This window comes from Anomaloglossus baeobatrachus, chromosome 2 (assembly GCF_048569485.1).
Source record: "Anomaloglossus baeobatrachus isolate aAnoBae1 chromosome 2, aAnoBae1.hap1, whole genome shotgun sequence".
In the NCBI taxonomy this organism is placed as follows: domain Eukaryota; kingdom Metazoa; phylum Chordata; class Amphibia; order Anura; family Aromobatidae; genus Anomaloglossus; species Anomaloglossus baeobatrachus.
Window position 1 is genome coordinate 118,467,526 of NC_134354.1, and position 26,139 is coordinate 118,493,664.

Genomic DNA, 26,139 nt, shown 5'->3' on the forward strand with positions numbered 1-26,139 from the left:
AATAGGTCTGCATATGTCAGTGATTCTGGTACGTATAAAAAAAAAGCACATACGTACCAGAATCACTGACGTGTGTAGGGGGCCTAAAAGAGACTTCTGGCTTACACATAAAGTGAGCCGGAGAGTCTGAAGAGCAGTGATGTCACTGAGAAGAGGAGCAGAACAGTGCTGCATACCTGAGAAGGTGGGCATAGGTGAATATATTAACACAGTGACATTACGCTACATAAACATATAGATTTAAGGGAAAAAATAATTAATGGGAGAGTGTCTTTAACACTATTTAAAATATTTCCCTGTCTTTTCAATTATTCTTTTTTTTTTCTCATTAATACAATTTATGCACAGAATCTTATCAAGGATCCATGCATACTATGGGCCTGTATTGCACCTAATTATTTTGTAGAGATCAACAAAGGATTTTTTTCTTAAAAATTCAGTAGGAAACAATAAATAAGTCACTGTATACTATGCTACACATACAGCATGTAGAATCTCTACTGATCCATCCTATAGGCACTTAATGTACACTGGGTTGCCAACTTGACTTTTTATTTTTTCTGCACAGCTTATCAAAAAATCACAGACAGGTGATATTGTTTTACATACACATTTGAAAAGCATAATAAATCATTATGATTTTAAGTGATCCATGTCTACAGCCCTTAATTTTGATATGTAGATGTCAGCTGCATTCACTGCAAACTGTAAAATGATGATAATTACAGGCAAAATAATCTGTATAAGTTTCTATAGCTTCAAGAAAATCGCTGACGCCTTAAAATATTTTTACGGATAGGTGAAAAAAGTTGCTTGTTTTTAAAGACCATCCTAGAATTTCTAGGCCGTTGGCAACTCTGTATGTACATGAGCCTTAAAGGGAATGTATCATCTATAGCAGAGGTCCTAAACAATTCTGACCTTGAGCGCCACACTCAACTCTGAAAAAGGATCGCAAGCCACATTCAGCTCTGGGACAGGGTCGTGAGCCACATTTAGCTCTGGGATAAGGTTGCGAGCCACATTCAGCTTTGAGAGAAGGTCGCGAGCCACATTCAGCTCTGAGACAGGATCGTGATCCACATTCAGCTCTGGGATAAGGTTGCGAGCCAAATTCAGCTTTGAGAGAGGGTCGCAAGCCACATTCAGCTCTGGGACAGGGTCGTGAGCTACATTCAGCTCTGGGATAAGGTTGCAATCCACATTCACCTGTGAGAGAGGGTTGCGAGCCACATTCAGCTATGGGACGGTCGTGAGCCACATTCAGCATTGAGACAGGGTCGTGAGCCACATTCAGCTCTGGGACAGGGTCGTGAGCCACATTCAGCTTTGGGACAGGGTCGTGAGCCACATTCAGCTCTTGGATAAGGTTGCAAGCCACTTTCAGCTGTGAGAGAGAGTCGCGAGCCACATTCAGCTTTGGGAGGGATTCGCAGCCACATCCACCCGCCCCCCTTACAGTAGAGACACCCAGAGCCCCCATTTCCAGTATAATGACAGCCAAAGCTTTTCCACAGAAATCACACCAAGGCAGTATACCAGACCCAAGGGTTCCTATATTACCCCCATTATGATCTGCTTTTCTGTGTTGGGCCACTCCCAATAGTCACATCTGGAAGCCTGCTCTTCACAGCTGTTTGAAAGACCTGATGCTAATACACAAAGCTGAAAGTCATGAGCCCCACATCACGGACCCACGAGCCAAATGTGGCTCCCAAGCTCCAGGCTGGGGATTCCTGATCTCTACTATATTACCTGTTTTCATTTTGTAAATGTAGTATGTTTTCAAAACCCTTCTATGCACATTATTAAGGGACTGCCACCTTGCCAGAGCTTTTTTTTATTCTTAAATATTTGCTTTATAGTAGCCTTATATAGACGTTTTCTAGACATATTCAGTGGTCATTGTACAGGAAAAGAGAAAATATTAGCTGTGACATTATATATTGTGAATATTGGAGTCTATTTTATATACTATATATATATTACTATATATACTACAGTAATTGTAACACTACCTGTAATGATAGTATCTACTGATAACAGAAAAAATAAAAGTATTAAACTAATATTAGGCTTAGCTGCAAGAGTGATAAAAGCAAGTATTTAGAATAGTTTGTGATGCAGATGGAGATATAAAAAAATCTGGAAAATAAAGAAAATAAGTTTAACTTCTTTATCAGTGTGAATATAGCAGACTCAGGAGCTGAGCCTGCTTCATATAGGGTGCGTAGAGGCTGCATTACAAAATTAAAAAAGTAAAAAAAATAAAACTTATGAAAAATTTTATTTTAAAATTACCTTGCTGAAACAAAAATAAATAAATAAATAAAAAAAAAATAAAATACAAAACTAAGCATACTTGGTATTGCATGATAAATACTTTAGAGTAAAAATAACAGAATTGCCTTTTTTTGGGTCACCACACCTCTCAAAAATTAAATAAAATGTAAGAAAAAAATCCCATACACCAAAAATGTCGTCTCACTGTGCAAAAATTCAGCTCCTGTGCAGCTGCATTGACAGAAAAATAAACGTTGGGTTTTTTTTATAATGTTCTTTAGTTATTATGTTTATTATTTTACTATATAAATTTTGTAAGCCTAATAAATAATACCGACCTGAAGAATCATGATGCCAGGTCATACTTCCCACACATTGAATACAATAAAAATTAAACCCAGATAAGGCTGTGTGTACACAGTGCTTTTTTATCGCATTTTTTGCTGCATTTTTGCTTGCAGATTTTCATAAATCTGCAAGGAAATCTTGATGTCAGCAAAATGTATGAGAATTCTGAAATGTGCACATGTTCAGGATTCTTTCGTTGCAGATTTGGTTGCAGCATGTCAATTCTTTCTGCGCTTTTGGCTGCATTTTCACCATTGAAAATAATGAAAAAACACATAAAAAAAAAGAATAAGGGGGCGGAGCCGGACATGGCTGAGTGAGGACGCTACTTGCTAGAGCTCCTCTAAATAATCCCCCATAGAACCGGTTTATTAGCCACAATGGGCAAATCTGCAGTAAAAAAGAACAAGCCCGGTAAGCCCAGCACCTCGGGGAAGCCTCCTGCACCCCAGGGCACCATCGGGGCATATTTAACACGCTCCCGGGAGCCTGAGACCGGCTCACTGCCACAGCAAGAGCTGCGGCCTACAGGGCCTGAAAGAAGCCCTGCCACAACGCCAATGAGGGCAGCAATCCAGGGGACCCAAAGAAGGGGTGAGGAGATGAAGATCCCCCGTGGCCCGGGAGGACCCTCCGTTAGTCCAACGGCAGCGGCAGGAGCTGATGTACCCCCCGCAACTGGGACGGCATTACCTCCAGCGGCGCCATTCCAAGATGGCGGCCGCGATCCTGGGACGCTAGCAGGCAGCCTAGGGCTGGAAGACAGGTTTCCCGCGGCAGCGGCCCTACCTGCATCGCCCTCCGTTGTGCCTCCGCTGCGTCCGGGCGGCTCCGGCGGCGTGCCTGCGGCCGTGCATCGTGGAGCTGGGGGTGCGGCGTACGGGAGCGGGACGCATGGGTGCTCGGGCCCAGGAGATGACTCACCGCTGCGAGCCCGGGCACTGAGGAAGCAGACGACACAGGGAGAGGCTGCAGCTCTGACACCACCGCTCGTGTCCACACGGGCAAGCGCGGGGACCAGAGGTGGGGAGGGAGCAGCGGTGGACCCTGCGGGCCGGCTGTGCTGCGGGAATCGGGTGCAGGGCCCACGGTTGGACCTGGGGAGCGGAGTGCACTCTGGTGGGGGGAACGGCACCCCCGGTCACTCACCAAGAGCTATACAATCCTCAATGGCAATGGCAGGCAATGGAGGAGGGCCACCTACATCTCAGATGGCTACCAATGAGCCCTGGGGGACACCTCAGAGAGAGGCGCATTCACCAGATACATGGTCCACGGGGTCCTCTTGGGCTGAGAGTCCGACAGCCACTGTCAGGGACCTAGACAGGGGCCCATTAATCCCTGTGAATGGGGGACCCAGAATACTGGGGGCACCCCCAATACATCTCACATCTGCACCACAAGTATGGGACGGCATCAAAAATCCCCAGAACACGCAGACGCTGACATATGGACCAGCCCTTCAGGACTCTTTTTACGCATACCCAAATATGTTTCACGCGGCCGCCTCAATGGGCGACGAGCGCCCGGCATCTCTGGCAGATCTACGGTCCCTGTTACAAGCAATCCCCACCAAGAGTGACATTGCAGCTCTGGCTAATCAAGTAGTGGCGGAGTGCAAACAAGAATTTATTCAGCTGCGACAAGATCTCTCTTCACTTACTCACAGGGTAGATACCCTGACAGAGCAACAATCTGATTCTCAGGTATCTATCCGATCTATCCAAGAAACTGCTGAAAACCAATCTAAGCAACTATTTGCCCTCCAGCAGCATGTGGATGACCTAGAGAACAGAAACAGACGAAACAATCTGCGGATTAGAGGTCTTCCGGAATCTATTGCCGCCCCTGATATCCCTGCTGCTCTTCGTTCTATCTTCAACAATTTGTTAAAGAGGCCACCAGGAGCTCCCCTTGAACTTGATAGAGCCCATAGAGCTCTACGCCCTCCGGATCCGGATGACTCCCGCCCAAGAGATATCGTATGCAGAGTACACTTTTTTGCTGTAAAAGAGGCCATTCTACAGGCAGCCAGGAGAAAACAGAACTTATCATACAATGGCTCTACCTTTCGCATAATGCCTGACCTCTCACGACACACTCTGGCCCAACGTGCGACTCTTAAACCCCTCCTTGATGTCTTGAAAGAGAGAGGTCTGCCATTCCGGTGGGGATTTCCGTTTTCCCTATCGGTACAGAAGGACTCCCGATGGATGACCCTGCGTTCTCCAGAGGACCTCCCGGCTTTTATCAAGAGTCTGAATCTGCCTGCAATGTCTATTGCAGCCTGGCCGACTACACTACTCCAGCCGTGGGTGCCCAGGGGACGGCCTACCTCCTCTAGACCACCTCCACCTACTGAGTCCAGCAGGGGGTTGCCTCCGAGAGGAGAAAGGGGTCGCAGGGCGGGCCGCCCGCGTTAGCTGATCCCGAGGAAACCAAAGGCTGACAACACCTATATGACTTATATCTCTTACAGTAATGAGGCTCACGTGGCTTCCACATGATACCCTTCAGTCTATTCATAGCCCGTATCCCATAAGAATTTATTTCCTTTACCGGCGTCTATGGTTATCCATAATGTTTTTTCTTTCTTAGTATATATGGAGCTCTGCTCGGATATGTCGGACTTCCTTTTTCCCCAAATAGGTTGGGATCCTCTGTCCTGCCTAGATGAGGCGGATATGTTCCCTAGGAACGTTTGTTCGGATTCAGTTAACTATGATAGGCTTTTTTTGCCTGTTGTTCTTCTTGTTTTTTTCTCTTTCTTCCTTTTTTTCCCACTACCTCTTACTTTCCTCAAGTCTCCCCTTCTCCATATCTTCGGCGGCCGGGATGAACGTGTCCGATTCTCTTTCTTAAATATCTCTAATGACTTATTCTCTTATAGATGGCGGACTTAACCATCGCTTCTTTCAATGCCAGGGGCCTCAATGTTCCGGAGAAAAGGACACAGATATTGTATCATCTTCATAAACAGAAGGTGAGAATAGCGTGTTTACAGGAGACACACTTTAAACAAGGACATGCCCCTATTCTTAAAAATAAATATTACCGGACATGGGTATCCTCGGATAACCCTGACTCCCGCTCAAAAGGTGTGGCAATAGCCATCCATAAATCCCTCCCACATCAAATCATAAAGTGCACGACAGATAGTCTTGGCAGATACATTATTCTCTCACTGAGGGTGGGGACCCACATCTTCACGATAATTAACGCGTACGCCCCAAACCAAAAACAGGATAGTTTTATTTCCCGCCTGATCAGTACCGCGATCCCCCTGATACAAGGTACGGTGATTTTATGTGGGGACCTTAATATCACCCTGGACCCTACTTTAGACAACTCAAAAGGGAAATCCAGTATTGCATACACCACTATCAAACGAATTAAAAAAGCTTTACTACGCATGCAGCTGTTCGACACCTGGAGAATACAACACCCATCGGACAGAGACTACAGTTTCTATTCCCACACCCAGGATTCATATAGCCGTCTTGATTACATACTGATACAACATAGCGCGCTCCCTTGGGTCCAACACACGAGAATGGATAATATATTATGGTCAGACCATGCGCCGGTATATTGCACGATTGAGATCCCCTCCCTTATGGCTCCTAGGGGGTCGTGGCGGCTGAACGAGTCATTGCTACTGGATGAGCTTTGCGTTTCGGATATCCAGATCTCCATTGCAAGATTCATGGAGGACCACTCAGTAGATGACACAGCCCCCACGTATAAGTGGGAGGCACTGAAATGTGTCCTACGTGGTATTTTTATTAAGCATGGGTCTCGAATCAAGAAAGAGAAAGCCCAAGACATAGTAAAAGCTCTCCATAGGGTATCTGAGCTGGAGCTCATCCACAAGCAAGCTTTATCGGCCACGAACTTACGGGCACTCCTGCAGGCTAGATTCGAGGTTAAGAAACTGCTTGATTCCTCATATCAGCGTTTGATACAGGTAGGGAAGGGGAAGTTTTATGAGTTTGGGGATAAACCCGGCAGGTTGTTAGCAAACGCGTTGAGGGAGGCCAGAGCTCACACCCTCATTCCCTGCATCAAGAACTCACGCGACGAATTACTTTACGCCACCCCAGACATCTCAAATACCTTTCATGACTATTATTCCAAGTTGTATAATCTACCTGTCGAGCCCCATAGACCGAGTGATGTAAATCCCTCAATGCCCTCACCTTTTAGATGTCCCGACAGTTCTATAATAGACAACCTGGAAAGTCCATTTTTACTGGAAGATTTATTGGCAGTGATTCGCGATACCCCGGGCAATAAATGTCCTGGCCCTGACGGGTTCCCCGCCAAATTTTATAAATCCTTCTCGGAACAATTAGCGCCTCTAATGCTCCTTTCCTTCAATTCAATCTCGGATTCAGTCCCCTTTCCGCCCCACTCCACCACAGCTCATATTTCCCTAATTCAAAAGCCCGGAAAAGATCCCATGACATGTAGCAGTTATAGACCAATATCACTACTTAACGTAGATTTAAAAATTTATGCCAAGCTTTTGGCAAACAGACTTAGCCCCTTGCTCCCTAACTTGATCCACCTTGATCAGGTTGGATTTGTCCCAGGTAGAGAGGCAAGGGACAATACCATAAAAACCCTGGATTTAATCCAACATGCACACAATAAAAAGCTGCCCATGATGTTACTGTCTTTGGATGCTGAGAAGGCTTTCGACAGAGTCTCCTGGCAGTCGTTATCACAGACCCTAGACCATATAGGCCTGGGGCCAGTTTTCTCGTCTAAAATTATGGCGTTATATCACTCCCCGACTGCTCTCCTTAGGATTAATGGCACTCTGACGAAACCCTTCTCCATCCGAAACGGGACACGACAGGGTTGCCCCTTGTCACCGTTACTATATGTATTAGTCATGGAACACTTGTTGTCAGCCATCCGGGCTAACCCAGACATACGGGGAATTAGGATTGCCAATCGGGAGCATAAATGCGCTGCTTTCGCCGATGATCTTCTGATATATTTAAGTAGCCCCACCACATCCCTCCCGTCCTTAATGTTGGAACTAAACCGGTTTAGTAAGTGGTCCAATTTTAAAATTAATTTTGATAAATCAGAGGCCCTAAATATCTCCTTGCCCCAATCGACTGTAAATGTTATAAAACCAAACTTCCCCTTTAGATGGCCACCCCATGGTAGCATCGGATACTTAGGCATCAAGATTCCATCTGACCTATCCAGACTCTTTCAATTAAACTACCAGAGTTTTCTGTCACGGCTCGAGGGGGATCTGACTCGGTGGCATGGGGGCACTCTTTCATGGTTTGGCAGGATCAGTGCACTCAGGATGACGGCCCTCCCGAGATTGCTATATTTGCTGCAGACGGCCCCGGTCTATGTACCGGCAACCTATTGGGCCAAGATGCAGCGCATGTTCGGTAGATTTGTCTGGTCTGGAAGACGCCCTCGTATTGGAAGTGGCGTCTTGACTAGGACCAAAGGTGCAGGAGGAACGGGGCTGCCCGATTGTAGGCGATACTACTTGGCGGCAGCTCATGCCAGGGTTTTGGATCTTCTACATAATTCTAGCTCTAAACTGTGGGTTAGCCTGGCACAAGAAATATGCCCCTTATCAATTCCGACCCTGCCGTGGACCTGGCCACTCCTCACCAAACATAAGATTGAGATGTCTTATAGCACCAAACAGACTCTGAAAACGGTGCACTCTGGGCCGTCACGTAATCTCCTGATCCAACCTAGAGGGCCCCTTATGCCACTGACGGACAACCCGGAATTTCTGCCGGGGGCATCATCCAACAATTTTCTAGGAAGCACGAAAGTGAACCCCTTGAGGCTAAATCGAGTGATTCCGAGGGGGTCCATTATCCCACTTCAGGAGATAGTAGAGAGTTGTAATTTTAAACTACGTTTTCATTTTGAATATGCCCAACTCAAGCACTTCTTGACTTCCCAAGATACTATCATGACTCACCCCTCACCCCAAACCCCTTTTGAAAATCTATGCACTGGTTCCTCTGATACGCGCCATGCTATATCAAGGGTATACAAGCTTCTGACGAGTACAGTAGAGGCGTCGCCTCCTCGCTTCTGTAAAGCTTGGGAGTTAGAGCTCAACCAACCGATTACCGGGAGCCAATGGGAACGTTGTTATCGCCTGACCCACAGGTCTGTGATTGCCACTAGGATGCAGGAAACTAGCTATAAAATACTTTCCAGGTGGTACAGGGTTCCGGCGTCTCTACACGCGTGGTGCCCCGAAATACCTGACTCTTGCTGGCGATGTGGAGCCTCGGGAGGCACCATGTCCCACATCTGGTGGCACTGCCCGAGCCTGTCGGTCTTTTGGAGCAAGGTACTGGCAGCCATACGGGGGGCCACAGGAATTGTGGTCCCCAGTCGCCCGGAGGCAGTTTTACTGTATATCTTTGACGTATCAGAAAAGGTTTTTAGGAAATCGATCCTAGGCCACCTTCTCCAGGCCGCCAAGACCGTGATTCCTCGGCGGTGGAAAGATCCTAACCCCCCGACAGTAGATGAGTGGATAACAGAGGTAAATGTTATTCACCGCATGGAAATGGTGATGGCCCAATCTCGAGGGCAGACGGTGGAAACGGCCTCCAAGTGGTTCCAATGGGACTCCTTCTTGTCTAGTAAAACACTTCTTGAACTACTTTAACCTCCGGATGGGGGGCACTCTGGCCTTTTCTTTTCCAGATAGTTCACACCGCACTTTTGACAAAGTTTCAGCTCAACGGACGTTGCATCAGTCCCGGTCGCCTCACTCTGCTTTCTATTCTCTCCCTTCTCTGCACTACCCCTATTTCTCTAGACTCTGTGACTTCCTCTTGTTTGAATATCTTCTCCTTGATTTATCGTTTTATTGTTTTGTTTTTTTTTTAAGTGATTATCTATGTTCCATTTATACCATCCATAGAATGTTGCGAAGCCGGCGAAGGCTTGGTTTAGCATTAACTTCTGATCTGTTTCATTTGCAATAGTATGGTTGTATGTTCTAATTTTGTATTTCCTGGAAAAATTAATAAAATCTTAAATTGGAAAAAAAAAAAAAGAATAAAAAAAAAGCAGCAAAAAACACAGCAAAAGCGCACATTTTTGTTGCAGTCTACTATGTCTGGGTGTCCGCCTCCAGTACACGCTACAATATATCTAACGATATGTCGTCAGGGTTATGGAATTTGTGATGCACATCCGGCATCGTTAGAGATGTCGTAGTGTGTGACACCTCCGAACGACTGTTAACGAGCAAAAATACTCACCTTATCGTTGCTCGTTGACACGTCATTCATTTTCATAATGTCGTTCCTTCTTCTGTGCTCCGGTTCTTCGTCGTTCCTGAGGCAGCACACATCGCTACGTGTGACACCCCGGAAATGACGAACACAGCTTACCTGCGTCCCGCCGGCAATGAGGAAGGAAGGAGGTGGGCAGGATGTTCCAGCTGCTCATCTCCGCCCTCAGCTTCTATTGGGCGGCCGCTGTGTGATGTCGCTGTGACGCCGAACGTCTCTCCCCTTCAGGAAGAGGATTTTCGCCGCCCACAGCGACATCGTTAGGGAGGTAAGTACGTGTGACGGGGGTTAACGACATTGTGCTCCACGGGCAACGAATTGCCCGTGACACACAAACGATGGGGGCGGGTGCGATCGCACAATATATCATCATGTGTGACGGGGCTTTAAGCGTATACTCCCGAAAATGGTGCACGACAAAGCACACGGTGACTCCATATGCACTATTATAGTCAGTGGCCCATGCAACCAAAACCCGTTTTGCAGGGGAGTATGGATGGAAGCCCTGACGGGACCACCACTGAACAAGAAGAGGAACGCAGTGTGAAAGTGGCCTTACAGGTAATGCTCAAAACTTGCTATATCGATTTGTGATTATAATGCAATTTTTTTTTTTTTCTTTAATAATGATACAGTGTAGAATGAGAATAAGAAAACTTTCTTTAGCCACTTATTATTTTATTATTAATGGCTCATATAGCACTGGGACATAACGATTCTTTCTAGGATATCTGCATCTGAAATGTCACGCTGTGTCAGTAATCACAGGACATTAATCGCCATGCTCCCTCAGCCTAATAGTCCCGATCCATGTGGTATAGAGGCAATTATTGCCATATGTTGTGTTCCCATCATTCTCATCTGGTTCCTGTTCAACATCCATTATTAACTGTAGTGATGTATGTACAACTGATAATTTGTGCATGAATTACAATGAATGAAAGTGTGACGGTAATAGTCTTGTGTAAGGGAAACCGGTAGTGCACGTCAGTGACTGACGGATGGTTTAAGCAAGTGTGACAGGAGTTGACAGTGTGTAAATAGTGCGTGTCACATGGATTGCAGTACAGCATTTTGTTTAGTATATTCATTTCTTTTTTTTCCGTCTAAACTTTACTGTTTCCTATTAAAGGGAACTTGTCCGTTGATTCGATTGACCCGAATCACAGCAGGATGAATCAAAGTTTGACTCGGACATGACAAACAACTATGATTGAAGGGGTTATCTCAAGTTAATAAATAAGTAAAATTACAGATTGCTTGTAAAAACAAACAACTTTGCAATTTGCTTCTTAAAGGAGCACTCTAATGAACGTTTTTTTTCTCTAAATTTATGTATATTATATGGTTATGTACTGTAGTGTCAGTGTGTCAATATACTCACATACCAATGCATATTCTGGTATCCTACACTGTTCTGCTCCACTTCTCAATGACGTCACGGCTCTTCATACTCCTCAGCTAACCCTATGATCTACGGTATGTGTGAGCCGGACATCTCTTATACTATGTAAGTCCATGGAGCATTGTCCTTCGAAAAGCCACTTCTGGAGAACACAGTGAGACCTGGAGAGTCTGAAGAGACGTGACAGGCCTACACTGAATCTAGAACCTGGAGAAGGCAGTGGTAGGTGATTATAGTAACACGCTGACACTACAGTACATATACCTAAACACAGGATTAGGGAAAAAAAAAGGTTCATGTGAGTGCTTCTTTAAAAATCATCCCTATACACAAGAATGGAGGGATTTGTAACTTTAGGGTATGTGAACACTGAGTCAGTAGCAGAAATTCTAAGTTTTGAGGAGTTTTGAGATTTAGAAAAGGATTTGGAGAGTTCCCGCTCAGTTTCTGCTTCACAAATGGCTCAAGAAATTGTGTGCCTTAAATTGTACAGCTGGTTGTCTAACTTATTGGCCACCCAATAATCCCAGTATGGTTGGTTATCTAGGCAAAGGGCGCCCATCGTAAGCAGCCTCTATCCTTCACACCCTTCCCATGCTGCCCTTAAGCTGGCTTGGACCTGTTGCACAACCCTACTGCTAATCCTGTCAGTCTGCAGGACCACACCGCCCCTGGCAAAGCAGGAAGATGGGGCGGAGAGCATAGCGCTCCTGAAGGTTCAACTTGACAAAATTCTTTTAACTATGAAACTCTGTGGTAATGCATGATTGAAAGCACTACCTAGGCCTTGTGGATTAGTCACAGATGTGTGTCCTTGTCGACTTCTCTCTGCCCACTGAGCTATACTGACAGATCTAACCAATTATGTTTTTCTCTACGTAAAATGCAGCAGCATTTAAAGTAAAATAGGTATGTTTGTAATGCAGGTGCCCATCTCTGATTCATGCTGCCCGAGGTTTAGTCAACATGAATCCGCTAACAGGTTTCCTTTAATTGGTGCATCATTAAGTTAGCTGGATACATAAAAAAGATGCAGCACTACTACATAAAAACCATGTTGCTCGTATTCTTCATGTCATGTAATCTTACTGTTATGCGCCGGAGTCGACCGCCTTCAGGGATCAAACTACAGGTGCCCTCGGGTGCTTCTGCTTCCTCGCCTGAGCTGTCCCCTGCAGTTACTACACCGCCTAGGCACCGGTCCCAATGTCTGGCTAACTCTTGGGACGTTCTGCTGGCTGCTTGGTTGCCAGAGCCAAAAGACTGCTTTACACGCTGCGATAACGTGAGCGATATCGCTAGCGTGGGTACCCACCCCCATCGGTTGTGCGACATAGGCAAATCGCTGCCCGTGGCGCACAACATCGCACAGACCCGTCACACTACTTACCTGCTCTGCGACGTCGCTGTGACCAGCGAAACGCCTCCTTTCTAAGGGGGCGGTTCGTTCAGCGTCACAGTGATGTCACAGCTGCGTCACTGAACCGCCACCCAATAGAAACGGAGGGGCGGAGATGAACGGGACGAACATCCCGCCCACCTCCTTCCTTCCACATTGTGGGCAGGAGGCAGGTAAGGAGAGGTTCCTCGTTCCTGCGGTGTCACACGGAGTGATGTGTGCTGCCGCAGGAACGAGGAACAACTTCGTTACTGCTGCATCAACGATTTTAGAGAATGGACCCCCATGTCACCGATGAGCGATTTTGCACGTTTTTGCAACGATGCAAAATTGCTCAAAGGTGTCACACGCAACGACATCGCTACAACGACCGGATGTGCGTCACAAATTCCGTGACCCCAACGAGATCGCTTGAGCGATGTCACAGTATGTAAAGCGGCCTTTAGTCCAAAAAATGGCTCACTGCGCATGAATCGACTGAACATGCTTGGCCAGAGCCTAAGTCCAGAAAACGGGCCACTGAGCATGCTCAGACTGTATCTGCCCTGTCTGAGACTAAAGGGTACTTTACACGCTGCGACATCGCTACCGATATATCGTCGGGATCACGTCGTTAGTCGCCGGTAGCGACATTGCAGCGTGTAACAAAAAATGAGCGACTATCAACGATCACAAAATCGTTCAAAAACGGTGATCATTTATACGTCGCTCATTTCCTTAATATCGCTGCTGCCACAGGTATGATGTTGTTCATCGCTCCTGCGGCACCACACATCGCTGTGTGTGACACCGCAGGAGCGACGAACATCTCCTTACCTGCGTCCACCGGCAATGCGGAAGGAAGGAGGTGGGCGGGATGTTACGTCCCGCTCATCTCTGCCCCTCCGCTTCTATTGGCCGGCCGCTTAGTGACGCTGCAGTGACGTCGCTATGATGCCGAACGCACCTGCCCCTTGAGGTAGGGAATGTTCGGCAGTCACAGTGATGTCGCTAACAAGGTATGTGCGTGTGACGCTGCCGTAGCGGTAATGTTCGCTACGGCAGCGATCAACACATATCGTTACAACGACGGGGGCGGGTGCAATCGCATGCGACATCACTAGCAATCGCTAGCGATGTCACAGCGTGTAAAGTACCCTTAAGTCCAGAAAGTGGGCCACTGAGCATGCTTCGACTGTATCTGCCCTGTCTTGAGACGTAAGGCCCCATTACACGCAACGACGCATCTAATGATATATCGACAGGGTCACGGATTCCGTGACGCACATTCGGCATCATTAGTGACGTCGTTGCGTGTGACAGCAAGGAACGACCGTTAACGATGGAAAATACTAACCTTATCGTCAATCGTTGACACGTCGTTCCTTTTCAAAAAATCGTTGATTGTTGTGCATGCAGGTTGTTCGTCGTTCCCGAGGCAGCACACATCGCTATGTGTAACACCTCGGGAGTGACAAAGTACAGATTACCTGCGGCCGCCGGCAATGAGGAAGGAAGGAGGTGGGCGGGATGTTCCGGCCGCTCATCTCCACCCCTTCGCTTCTATTGGGCGGCCGTTTAGTGACGCCGCTGTGACGCCAAACAAACCGCCCCCTAAGAAAGGAGGCGGTTCGCCGGACACAGCAACGTCGCTAGACAGGTAAGTCCATGTGATAGCTCCTAACGATATTGTGCGCCACGGGCAGCGATTTGCCCGTGACGCACAAACGACGGGGTTGGGTGCTTTCACCAGCGATATCGCTAGCGATATCGCTGCGTGTAACACCCCTTTTAGTCCAGTGAACAGGCTACTGAGCATGCGCGTGACATGGCATCTTCTGATTGACCATCGGATGTCAAGTGTCCTGATGACATGGTATCCTAGGATTGGCTGTTGGATGTCAGCTGTCCTGATGACGTTGGCTGTTCTGATGACGCAGCAGGTCTGGATTGGCCGGTGGCCGAAACCCAAGGTGACTGGACGTGAGTGTTTGGGGCGGTGCTTAGGTTATATAAGGATGCCGATGACACTGGATGGCACTCAGTTGTCAACAAGCCACATGGTATGTGGATGTTAGGCAGGGTCGCTTGAATTGCGTATAGTATAGCGGTAATACACTGGTTAAGAGTGCTAAACACCATATACTGACTTATCCCTTGACTTGCATCCTAGACCTGCTCCGTACCCTGGTTAAGTGTATATAAGGATGCCGATGACACTGGATGGCACTCAGTTGTCAACAAGCCACATGGTATGTGGATGTTAGGCAGGGTCGCTTGAATTGCGTATAGTATAGCGGTAATACGCTGGTTAAGAGTGCTAAACACCATATACTGACTTATCCCTTGACTTGCATCCTAGACCTGCTCCGTACCCTGGTTAAGTGTACAATACACCACTCACAGGCACTTTGCTTGAATTGCGTCCATGTACACAGCATACGATGGTTAAGCGTGCGATACTCCCTGTATATTGCGTGTGCTGATTGAGCAAACGATACTCCACACACAGACAGGTTGTTTGAATTTGTGATTTCCTTTCTTAGGGCTCGGTTCCACTAGCGTATAGCTTGTGATGTGATTGGAAGCGATATGCTAATGACCCTCTGCTGTGGGTGTCAGCTGACGGTCATGCGACTGTGAGGGAGCACTTTCTCCCGTCTCCTCCCCAGCCTGTCTCTGCGGATTATATGCGAGTGCAGTGCGATGTTTCAGATGCTCCCATAGAGTTGTATAGGGGTGTATAAGCCGAGACTCGCTGCCAAATGCAGCATGCTGCAATTCATGCCGCATGACGTTATGGGATGAGAAATTAATCGCAGATGGACACTGCCCCATAGTTTTGCCCTAGAGTGAAATCAATCCAATGTTTTATCAGATTACACTCGTCCATGCAAAACACAAGTGGAACTGAACCCTCAAGGTCAAGTGACAACTGAGTTTTCTTTCTGCTTCTCTCAGTTTTTCACTGAACATTGAGAGATTTATGACAAGCAGCTCGTTGGCACATGACTGTAAAGGTCCAGTCACACTAAGCAACTTACCAGCGATCCCAACAACGATAGGGATCGCTGGTAAGTTGCTAGGAGGTTGCTGGTGAGATGTCACACTAAGCGACGCTCCAGCGATCCCACCAGCAACCTGACCTGGCAGGGATCGCTGGAGCGTGGGCTACACGAGTTGCTGGTGAGCTCACCAGCAACCAGTGACCAGCCCCCAGTGCCGCGTGGAAGATGCTGCGCTTGGTAACTAAGGTAAATATCGGGTAACCAACCCGATATTTACCTTGGTTACCAGCGCACGCAGCTACACGTGCAGAGAGCAGGGAGCAGCGCACACTGAGCGCTGGCTCCCTGCTCTCCTAGTTACAGCACACATCGGGTTAATTACCCGATGTGTGCTGCAGCTACATGTGCACAGAGCAGGGAGCAGCGCACAATGCTTAGTGCTGGCTCCTTGCTCTCCTAGTTACAGCACACATCGGGTTAATTACCCGATGTGTGCTGCAGCTACATGTGCACAGAGCAGGGAGCAGCGCACAATGCTTAGTGCTGGCTCCTTGCTCTCCTAGTTACAGCACACATCGGGTTAATTACCCGATGTGTGCTGCAGCTAAATGTGCACAGAGCAGGGAGCAGCGCACAATGCTTAGCGCTGGCTCCTTGCTCTCCTAGTTACAGCACACATCGGGTTAATTACCTGATGTGTGCTGCAGCTACATGTGCACAGAGCAGGAGCCGGCACTGACAGTGAGAGCGGCGGAGGCTGGTAACAAAGGTAAATATCGGGTAACCAAGGACAGGGCTTCTTGGTTACCCGATGTTTACATTGGTTACCAGCCTCCGCAGAAGCCGGCTCCTGCTCCTGCACATTTAGTTGTTGCTGTCTCGCTGTCACACACAGCGATCTATGCTTCACAGCGGGACAGCAACAACTAAAAAATGGCCCAGGACATTCAGCAACAACCAACGACCTCACAGCAGGGGCCAGGTTGTTGCTGGATGTCACACACAGCAACATCGCTAGCAACGTTACAAAAGTTGTTCGTTAGCAGCGATGTTGCTAGCGATGTTGCTTAAGCCTGCTTTACACACTTCAATAGATCTTTCAATCCGTCGTCGGGGTCAAGTTGTAAGTGACGCACATCCGGCATCGTTCGTGATGTATTTGCGTGTGAAACCTACATGCGATCGATATTGAACGAAAATACGGTGATTGCATACACGTCGTTTATTCCTCATACATTGGACGTTTGGTAGTACGAAACTAGTGAATTGTAACGTGTGAGATCCCTCATATGATTTTGATGTCTGAGGCTATGTGCGCAGGTGTGCGCTCTGCACCGCAGCTTAACAAAGGTCTGCTTCAGAGCGCAGCTGAAAAGCTGCGTTCTGAAGCGCCTCACAATGTCTGTCATTCACTAATCTCTGTCAGTCCGTCACTATCTCTGTCCCTCACTCTCTGTCCATGTCAGTCTATCCCCCTCTCTCATATACTCACCGATCCCCGATCCCCGGCGCTGCACGGCATTCACACTGCTCCGGCGGCTTTTACTGTTTTGAAAAAGCCGGCCGCCCATTAAACAATCTCGTATTCCCTGCTTACCCCGCCCACTGGCGCCTATGATTGGTTACAGTGAGACACGCCCCCCACGCTGAGTGACAGGTGTCACACTGCACCCAATCACAGCAGCCGGTGGGCGTGTCTATACTGTGTAGTGAAATAAATAATTAAATAATTAAAAAAAACGGCGTGCGGTCCCCCCCAATTTTAAAACCAGCCAGATAAAGCCATACGGCTGAAGGCTGGTATTCTCAGGATGGGGAGCTCCACGTTATGGGGAGCCCCCCACCCTAACAATATCAGCCAACAGCCGCCCAGAATTGCCGCATACATTATATGCGACAGTTCTGGGGCTGTACCCGGCTCTTCCCGATTTGCCCTGGTGCGTTGGCAAATCGGGGTAATAAGGAGTTATTGGCAGCCCATAGCTGCCAATAAATCCTAGATTAATCATGTCAGGCGTCTATGAGACACCTTCCATGATTAATCTGTAAATTACAGTAAATAAACACACACGCCCGAAAAAATCCTTTATTGGAAATAAAAAACACACACACATTCCCTGGTTCACCACTTTAATCAGCCCCAAAAAGCCCTCCTTGTCCGGCGTAATCCAGGATGATCCAGCGTCGCATCCAGCGCTGCTGCATGGAGGTGACCGGAGCTGCAGCAGACACAGCCGCTCCGGTCACCTCCACGCAGCTAATGAAGACAGCCGGCGATCAGCTGAGCTGTCACTGTGGTTACCCGTGGCCACCGCTGCATCCACCGCTGGATCCAGTGACAGCGGGTAACCTCAGTGACAGCTCAGCTGATCACCGGCTGTCTTCATTAGCTGCGTGGAGGTGACCAGAGCGGCTGTGTCTGCTGCAGCTCCGGTCATCTCCATGCAGCAGCGCTGGATGCGACGCTGGATCATCCTGGATTACGCCGGACAAGGAGGGCTTTTTGGGGCTGATTAAAGTGGTGAACCAGGGAATGTGTGTATGTTTTTTATTTCCAATAAAGGATTTTTTCGGGCGTGTGTTTATTTACTGTAATTTACAGATTAATCATGGAAGGTGTCTCATAGACGCCTGACATGATTAATCTAGGACTTATTGGCAGCTATGGGCTGCCAATAACTCCTTATTACCCCGATTTGCCAACGCACCAGGGCAAATCGGGAAGAGCCCGGTACAGCCCCAGAACTGTCGCATATAATGTATGCGGCAATTCTGGGCAGCTGTTGGCTGATATTGTTAGGGTGGGGGGCTCCCCATAACGTGGAGCTCCCCATCCTGAGAATACCAGCCTTCAGCCGTATGGCTTTATCTGGCTGGTTTTAAAATTGGGGGGACCGCACGCCGTTTTTTTTAATTATTTAATTATTTATTTCACTACACAGTATAGACACGCCCACCGGCTGCTGTGATTGGGTGCAGTGTGACACCTGTCACTCAGCGTGGGGGGCGTGTCTCACTGTAACCAATCATAGGCGCCGGTGGGCGGGGTAAGCAGGGAATACGAGATTGTTTAATGGGCGGCCGGCTTTTTCAAAACAGTAAAAGCCGCCAGAGCAGTGTGAACGCAGTGCAGCGCCGGGGATCGGGGATTGGTGAGTATATGAGAGAGGGGGGGACACTTCAGTCACTCGGGGGATTAGCGGTCACCGGTGAGCCCTTCACTGGTGACCGCCAATCAGGGCGCGACACAGACAGAGCCGCAGCATGACAATGAAGTCGGGTGAAGTTCACCCAAGTTCATTCTGACAGTGCGGCTCTGTCTGTGTCTGCTGTCATCTGCCATTCAGCTCTGCTACACGGCTGTCTGTGTCTGCTGTTAGCGGCCATGTAGCAGAGCTGAATGGCAGATGACATAGTAAAAACGCATCCCTACACATTACACACGCTTGTCAAGACAATAAATAAAAAAAAAAAAAGTGCCCAATGCATACGTCACAGAACACATGATCTAAAGGATCGCACACAAAATTGACCAATTTAACATAGACTACTAACGCTCGTGTGACAGCAAATGAACGACCTACGTGCAATCTCATTCAATCGCATATGCGACCTGGGCGTGTCACATCGCATACGAGATTGCATACCGAATTGTAAGGTGTAAAGCTGGCTTTAGTGTGACGGGGCCTTAAGTGTGCTAATTGCATATGAATGATTGGATACATGATGACTACTCAAACCGATTGCGGGGTTGCCAAACTGAATTCTTGCCCCTGGGTGCTGGAAAACCTAGATACACCTCTGATTTTCTCTATAAACCCATTGTCTGGTGGTGGTGATCTCAGTAGTTATGAACGATAGTATGGCTTTATGTAGTTATAAGGTTATCGCAGCTATAAAATAATGTTGTGGTGCAAGCTTGTAATGATTGGAAAACATGAAAATCTATTGCATAGATGATTATACTAATTCTCTGCAAATCAGAAAACACAACACATGAATTGCTTTATAAGTTGCAAGCTCTCAGGCACTGGATCATTTTGAGACACGTGGCCATTTTCATGCAAAAGAACACAAGATCGCATGATAATGAGTGATTGTATGCCTATGTGTCAAGTCATCAAATAGTGTAAAGCACTGACAATTCAAACAAATACCACAAACAGTATACAAGACAAAGCTGAGCTCTAAGTATGGAGAATTCAGCCCCAATAATTCTTTAATGGAACAGTATAATACTGAAGACATGCCAATACATATACCAACATACAACATATAGCTGTAGAAACCACCTAAACATTCCCAAGAATGGAAAACTCCAATCACAGCACAGGCATAATGGATAGTAGGTATAGGAACTACTCTATTACCTATAGATGATGCTCAAACGTTTCACAACCCAGCTGATATGACACAACAGTACCCTTCGCTCATGCTGCCTAGGGTTGGACAACTGAAGACAATGCTACTTACTGTACTTGAGCCGGAACTTGACTGGCTGAGTTTATCAAAACGAAATTTGAGGTTGGATCTTGGGGAATTTCTACTCTTTACATCTGTGAGAAGGAAACACGATCAGAGGTGCACTTAATTTAACTGTTTTATTCACCTTTCGGTTAAGTTTTCAAGATGAGCCTTTAGTGAGTTTTTGACGCTGTGTATTTTCACTGTGCAAAAACTGCAATGTGTTACAGTTCCTGCAAAGTGGATGGGATTTATAGAAATCTCCTACCCCCTGTGCTATTTTTTTGCGCCACGTAAACTGACCTACAGTGCGAGTTTGAAATCTGCAACATGTCAATTTCTCTTCTGGGTACACCAAGTTTTATGTGAGGTTTTTCCCCATAGACTTGCATTAAATGCGGAATATCCTTAGGTAAAAAAAACAATATATATAGGTCTTTAGTACATTTCAGCTGTGGTAAGACACTATAAGGGTCAGCACACACGGCGAGTAATACGGAGCGAGTGGCGTGAGATGAAAAAAATTGGATTCCACTCGGACCAATATTGCTCTATGGGGCAGCTCCCATGAGCGATTGTTTTCTCAGCCCTAATCAGACCAAGAAAACAGTCGCAGCATGCTGCTGGTGGAATGCGATTCTGTTCCACTCGCATCCATTCAAGTCTATGGGGCGAGAGAAGCATCGCACTGCTCTTGTGTTACACCAGTGTAACGTGAGAGCAGTGCGATTCTCGCATCAGCTGACAATGGAGGAGATAGGGAGATAAATCCCTCCCTCCCCTCCACAACTGTGGTCTGATCGCACGATCGGACCACAGTCGCATGGCACTCGCATGACACTCGGCTACCACTGTGCTGCAAGCGTGTGCCGAGTGACATGAGAGCACTCGCAGTACTCCCCATGTGGCCTCAGCCTAAATGTGTGCTATCCACTTTTATCAATAAAGTTTTGTCAAAGCCAATACCATCAAAAACAAAACAGCTTTATGTAAAACATGACATACCAATAACAGACAAAAACTGCAGCGTCAAAAACGCAATAACAACTTGGGTAACAAAAATGCAAATAATCTCATTTACATAATAGATGCAGAAATACTGCCACAAATCTGCAATATCAAAACTTCACGTACTCATCATGGTAACATAGCCTTAGACTATATGTGGGTAGATAGAATGCAATTAATTTACCGCCTAAATATGTATAGTAATGTTCTTCACACAATAAGGCCGGGGTCACACTAGCATATAGCATATGGTGCGAGAGAATCGGATGCTACAGTTTTGCAAAAATGTATTTGACCCCACCCTGATTTCTTATATTTTTGCATGTTTGTCACACTTAAATGTTTAAGATAACCAAGCAAATTTACATATTAGACAAAGATAACACAAGAAAACACAAAATATAGTTTATAGCTGAAGGTCGTCACTATTACGGAAAAAGAAATCCAAACCTATAGGGCCCTGAGTGAAAAAAAGTGATTGCCATCTAAACCTAATAACTGGTTGGGCCACCCTTAGTAAGAACAACTGCAATCAAGCCTTTGCGATAACTGGCAATGAGTCTTTTAAAATGCTCTTGAGGACGTTTGGTCCACTTATCTTTGCAGAATTGTTGTAGTTCAGTCTCTTTGGAGGGTTTCTGAGCATGAACCACCATTTTAAGGTCATGCTAGGTCATGCCACAGCACCTCGATCGGATTATGCTCAGGAACTTGACTAGGCCACTCCAAAGTCTTAATTTTGGGGTGGGGGGGTTAAGTCATTCAGAGGTGGACTTGCTGGTGTGTTTTGGATGATTGTCCTGCTGTATAACCCAAGTGCAATTCAGCTTAAGGTCATGAACAGATGGCCAGACATTTTCCTTTAGGGTTTTTGGGAAAATTCATGGTTCCATTTAGTACAGCAAGTCTTCCAGGTCCTGAAGCATCAAAACAGCCACAGACCATCACACTACCACCACAATATTTTACTGATAATATGATGTTACTTTTCTGGTATTCTGCGTTACTTCTACAGATGTAAAGGGACATACACTTTCCAAAAAGTTAAACTTTTGTCTCGTCAGTCCACAAAAGTCTTGGGGATTATGAAGATGTTTTCTGGCAAAAGTGAGATGAGCATTTATAATGTTTTTGCTTAGCAGCGGTTTTCGTCTTTGAACTCTGCCATGTAGGCCATTTTTGCCCAGTCTTTTTCTTATAGTGGAGTCATGAACACTGACCTTAACTGAGGCAAGTGAAGCCTGCAGTTCTTTGGATGTTGTTATGGGGGGTTTTGTGACCTTGACCTCTTTGATAAGTCATTGCTGCGCTCTTGGGGTAATTTTGGTTGGCTGGCCACTCTTAGGAAGGTTCACCACTGTTCCATGTTTTTGCCATTTGTGGATAATGTCTCTCATTGTGGTCTGCTGAAGTGCCAAAGCTTTAGAAATGGCTTTATAACCTTTTACAGACTGATAGATCTCAATTACTTTGTTTCTCATTTGTTCATAAATTTCTTTGGATTACACCATGATGTTTAGCTTCTGAGGATCTTTTGGTCTACTTCACTTTGTCAGGCAGGTGATTTTTAAGTGATTTTCTGATTGAGAACAGGTGTGGCAGTAATCAGGCCTGGGTGTGGCTAGGGAATTAGAACTCAGCTTCCCACAGATATGATAAACCACAGGTAATTTAAGTTTTCAGGGGAGGGTCACACAGGGTCCAGTAGGTTTAGATTTATTTTTCCCTTAATAGTAAAAACCTTGATTTATAAACCACATTTTGTGTTACTTGTGTTATCTTTGTCTAATATTTAAATTTGTTTGGTGATCTGAAACATTTACATGTGATAAACATGCACAAGAATGAGAAATCAGAAAGGGGGCAAACCCCTTTTTTACACCACTGTATATACTAATGACACTTGGCTCATACTCTGCTGTGACCGTGAGCTGAATGTCATTCTACTGTGCTTTGATTCTCTCACATGTGAGAATTGGATTACAGGTGTGGAGGAGGAGAGATTAATTTCTCTATCTTCTCCATTGCCTGTCTTAGAGTATATCGGAATGCACTCGTCTGACATCACTGCAGTCCAATGTTTTACTCGCTCCCATAGACTTGTATGGGTGCGCATGATCGGAGAAATGCTACCAATCGCAGCCTGCTGCAATTTTCTCCTCAGTTCATCTACAGCTGAGGAAAAACTCAAAGATCTGACCTGCAATATTAACTAACATTGGTCCGAGTGCAATGCAAGATTTTCTCACATTGAACTCGTCCAATTTAAACGCTAATGTGAGCGAGCTCTAAAGGTCCTTCTATCTTCTCTATAAATGGGAAAATCAGTTTTTAATGTCCCAATCCATGTCAGAAGTTTTGATTGGTGATTGCCTGGGTTTGGAGACCCTGCCTTTAGCCAAAACTATTGGGAAAAAGCTCTCAGTTGAGTACTGCACTCCTGCTGCGCTCATTTCTGTTCAGAAATTAATGGTGTATCATGGAGCGCGCCAGTGGTCACAACTCAACACAGCTCTAGCTGAGAGAGTCTCGTTCTGGCCTCATTCTGGCTCTCAAAGAGTTGTATTGAGAGCTTGTGATGTAAATTCTAGTGTGACCTCTGGTGAACTGCGTGACATCACCTGGTCAAAGCTGGGTCCCTCTCTGCTGTTAGTGATGATTTTTTTGGTGTTTCTGTTTTATTTCTTGTCACCCACAGAATTACTAATGGGGGTACCTCATTGACATCTCCCATTACTAATCCAGGGCTTGATGGCAGTTGTCATTTTTTGACAAATTACAGCTGTCATTAACCCCCTTATATTACCCTGATTTCCATCTTAAAAGGGCAATTACGGTGAGCTGGGTAAAGCACCAGCATTGGCACATACCAAGGCTCACAGATGGGGTCTTCAACCTGTAGCTTTTGTTTTACCCATGCTGGCTATCAAAATAGGCTGGGAGCAGACGTCATTTTTTTTTTTTTTTAACAGTGATTTCCCTGGCCAATCACAGTTATGCCAATACTTGACATGGCTGTGATGGGGCTGGAAGTGCCCACATCAAAAAAGCTTTCTGATTGACTACTCTGCTACCTTTCAACAAGCTTTATTCGGATGACAAATCAAAACAGGAACTAGACATACAGGTAGAAGTCTGTATTTGAGTCCAGGACCCAGACACCTATTGTTCGGTATAAAACCAGAACGTTACAGTTTTAGTTCACTCATCTCTATACAGGAGTTCACGGTCAAACGTGCTCCTCTGTCTAAGGCAAAGCAGGCTGACATGGCCATAGGCGGAATAATTGGTCAACCATCGGTCATCCAACTGTCATCTAATGTGTATGGGGGCAACTCTGGAGCCCAATCTGCTGCAGGAGATTGTTTTAATAAGCAAAATACTCAGAGGAGGACACAAGTGCTGACCTCTTTAATGCCAGCATCAGTCCTCCAAATGAGTACTTTCTAAAATCAATGCAGCTAAGGACTGGCAAATATACATGGGAAAAGCATTCAATTTTTTTACCTGAATGTAGACACATTCCCTAATAAAGTGATACGCCTGAATGCTATCTGATGTTTTACTGGATAACACTCGGCCCAAAGTTATACAACAGACGGTGCAGATCTGCGATTTTTCTCACTCCAATTCAACATAAGAGAAAAATTGCAACATGCTATGATTGGCAACGTATCTCGAATGGCGAGCACCTATTCAATGTCATCTGAGTGCAGTCTGATATACGATGGAACAGACAAAGAAGAAGATGGAGAAATTAATCTTTCCTTCTTCTCCACACCTGTGATCTGATTCTCGCATGCGAGAGAATCAGATCAGTGACTGACCCTCGGATTACGCTCGCAGCAGAGTTTGATCTGAGTGTCAATAGCATATCGCATCCAATTCTCTTGCATCAGATGCTATATGTCAGTGTGACTTTGGCCTAACTGACAGCGTTCTCTCCTATACATGTGCACGCTTAGCTCTGCCAAGTCCATGTTTTCTCAATGTGTATAGAGGAGGAAGCTACTTATCTCCCAGGAGAACAAAAAGATTAGCCATGTTGAAATTCAACATACCTGAGAGTTGAAAGGCCGATCAAAACACAATGACCTCAGCTGAGTTTACTCTATTGTGTATTAGATCCATTTGAAACCCTTAACTAAACGTGATGAGTCTCCTTCAGTCTGTATCGGTATCATACTTTAAGGTTTATTTCCCACAATGAGTTTTCATGGCTACTGTGCAAAAACTCAACATGTCAATTTCTTTTGTGAGTGCCTAAAATCATCACTCCAGAGTTTTTTTCTTATTTTACCTCTGGAGTGGTGCTTTAAATCTAAGTTCCCTGCCCATCGTACTATACTCACCCTTTGGCGGCATCACCTTTTATCACTGGCACGCTTACTGGTCTCCAGCAATTTCTGACCTGCCAGCAGCTCCAGTGTTTCATGGAGCACAATAGAGGTCACAACTCAATACAAATCTATGACGGCCTTGTTGTTGCCTCGATCTGGCTCTCATAGACTTGTATTGAGTTCTTTTGATGTAACTTCTGAATTTCAGCCAGTCAGAAATAACAGGGACCAGAGAGGCACCAAAAAAAGGTTAACTGGTCGGAGGTTGAGTATATAGCGGGCTTTATACGCTGCAATCTTGCTAGCAAGATCGCAAGCGATCATACCCGCCCCCGGCGGTTGTGCGATACGGGCAAATCGCTGCCCGTCGCGCACAACGTCATTAGTCCCCGTCACATGCACTTACCTGCCCTGCGACGTTGCTCTGGCCGGCGAACCGCCTCCTTTCTAAGTGGTCGGTTAGTGCGGCGTCATAGCGACGTCACACGGCAGGCGTCCAATAGAAGCGGAGGGGTGGAGATGAGCGGGACGTAACATCCTGCCCACCTCCTTCCTTCCGCATAGCCGGTGGAGGCAGGTAAGGAGATGT

At 46.3% G+C, this 26,139-nt stretch overlaps 1 protein-coding gene across 9 annotated transcripts in view; it reads right to left on the reverse strand.

Moving 5' to 3' along the window:
* The window catches only part of RAP1GAP2 (RAP1 GTPase activating protein 2), a 1,154,914-nt gene that overhangs the window by 3,050 nt on the left and 1,125,725 nt on the right, over nucleotides 1-26,139 (reverse strand). For 8 of the 9 annotated variants that reach the window (XM_075335284.1, XM_075335285.1, XM_075335283.1 and 5 more), the window contains one exon: nucleotides 20,212-20,294. The exons of the other annotated variant lie outside the window; for it this stretch is intronic. In XM_075335284.1, coding sequence (XP_075191399.1) covers nucleotides 20,212-20,294 — 83 coding nt within the window. The remainder of the gene's footprint in view (nucleotides 1-20,211; nucleotides 20,295-26,139) is intronic. 9 annotated transcript variants of the gene reach the window in all.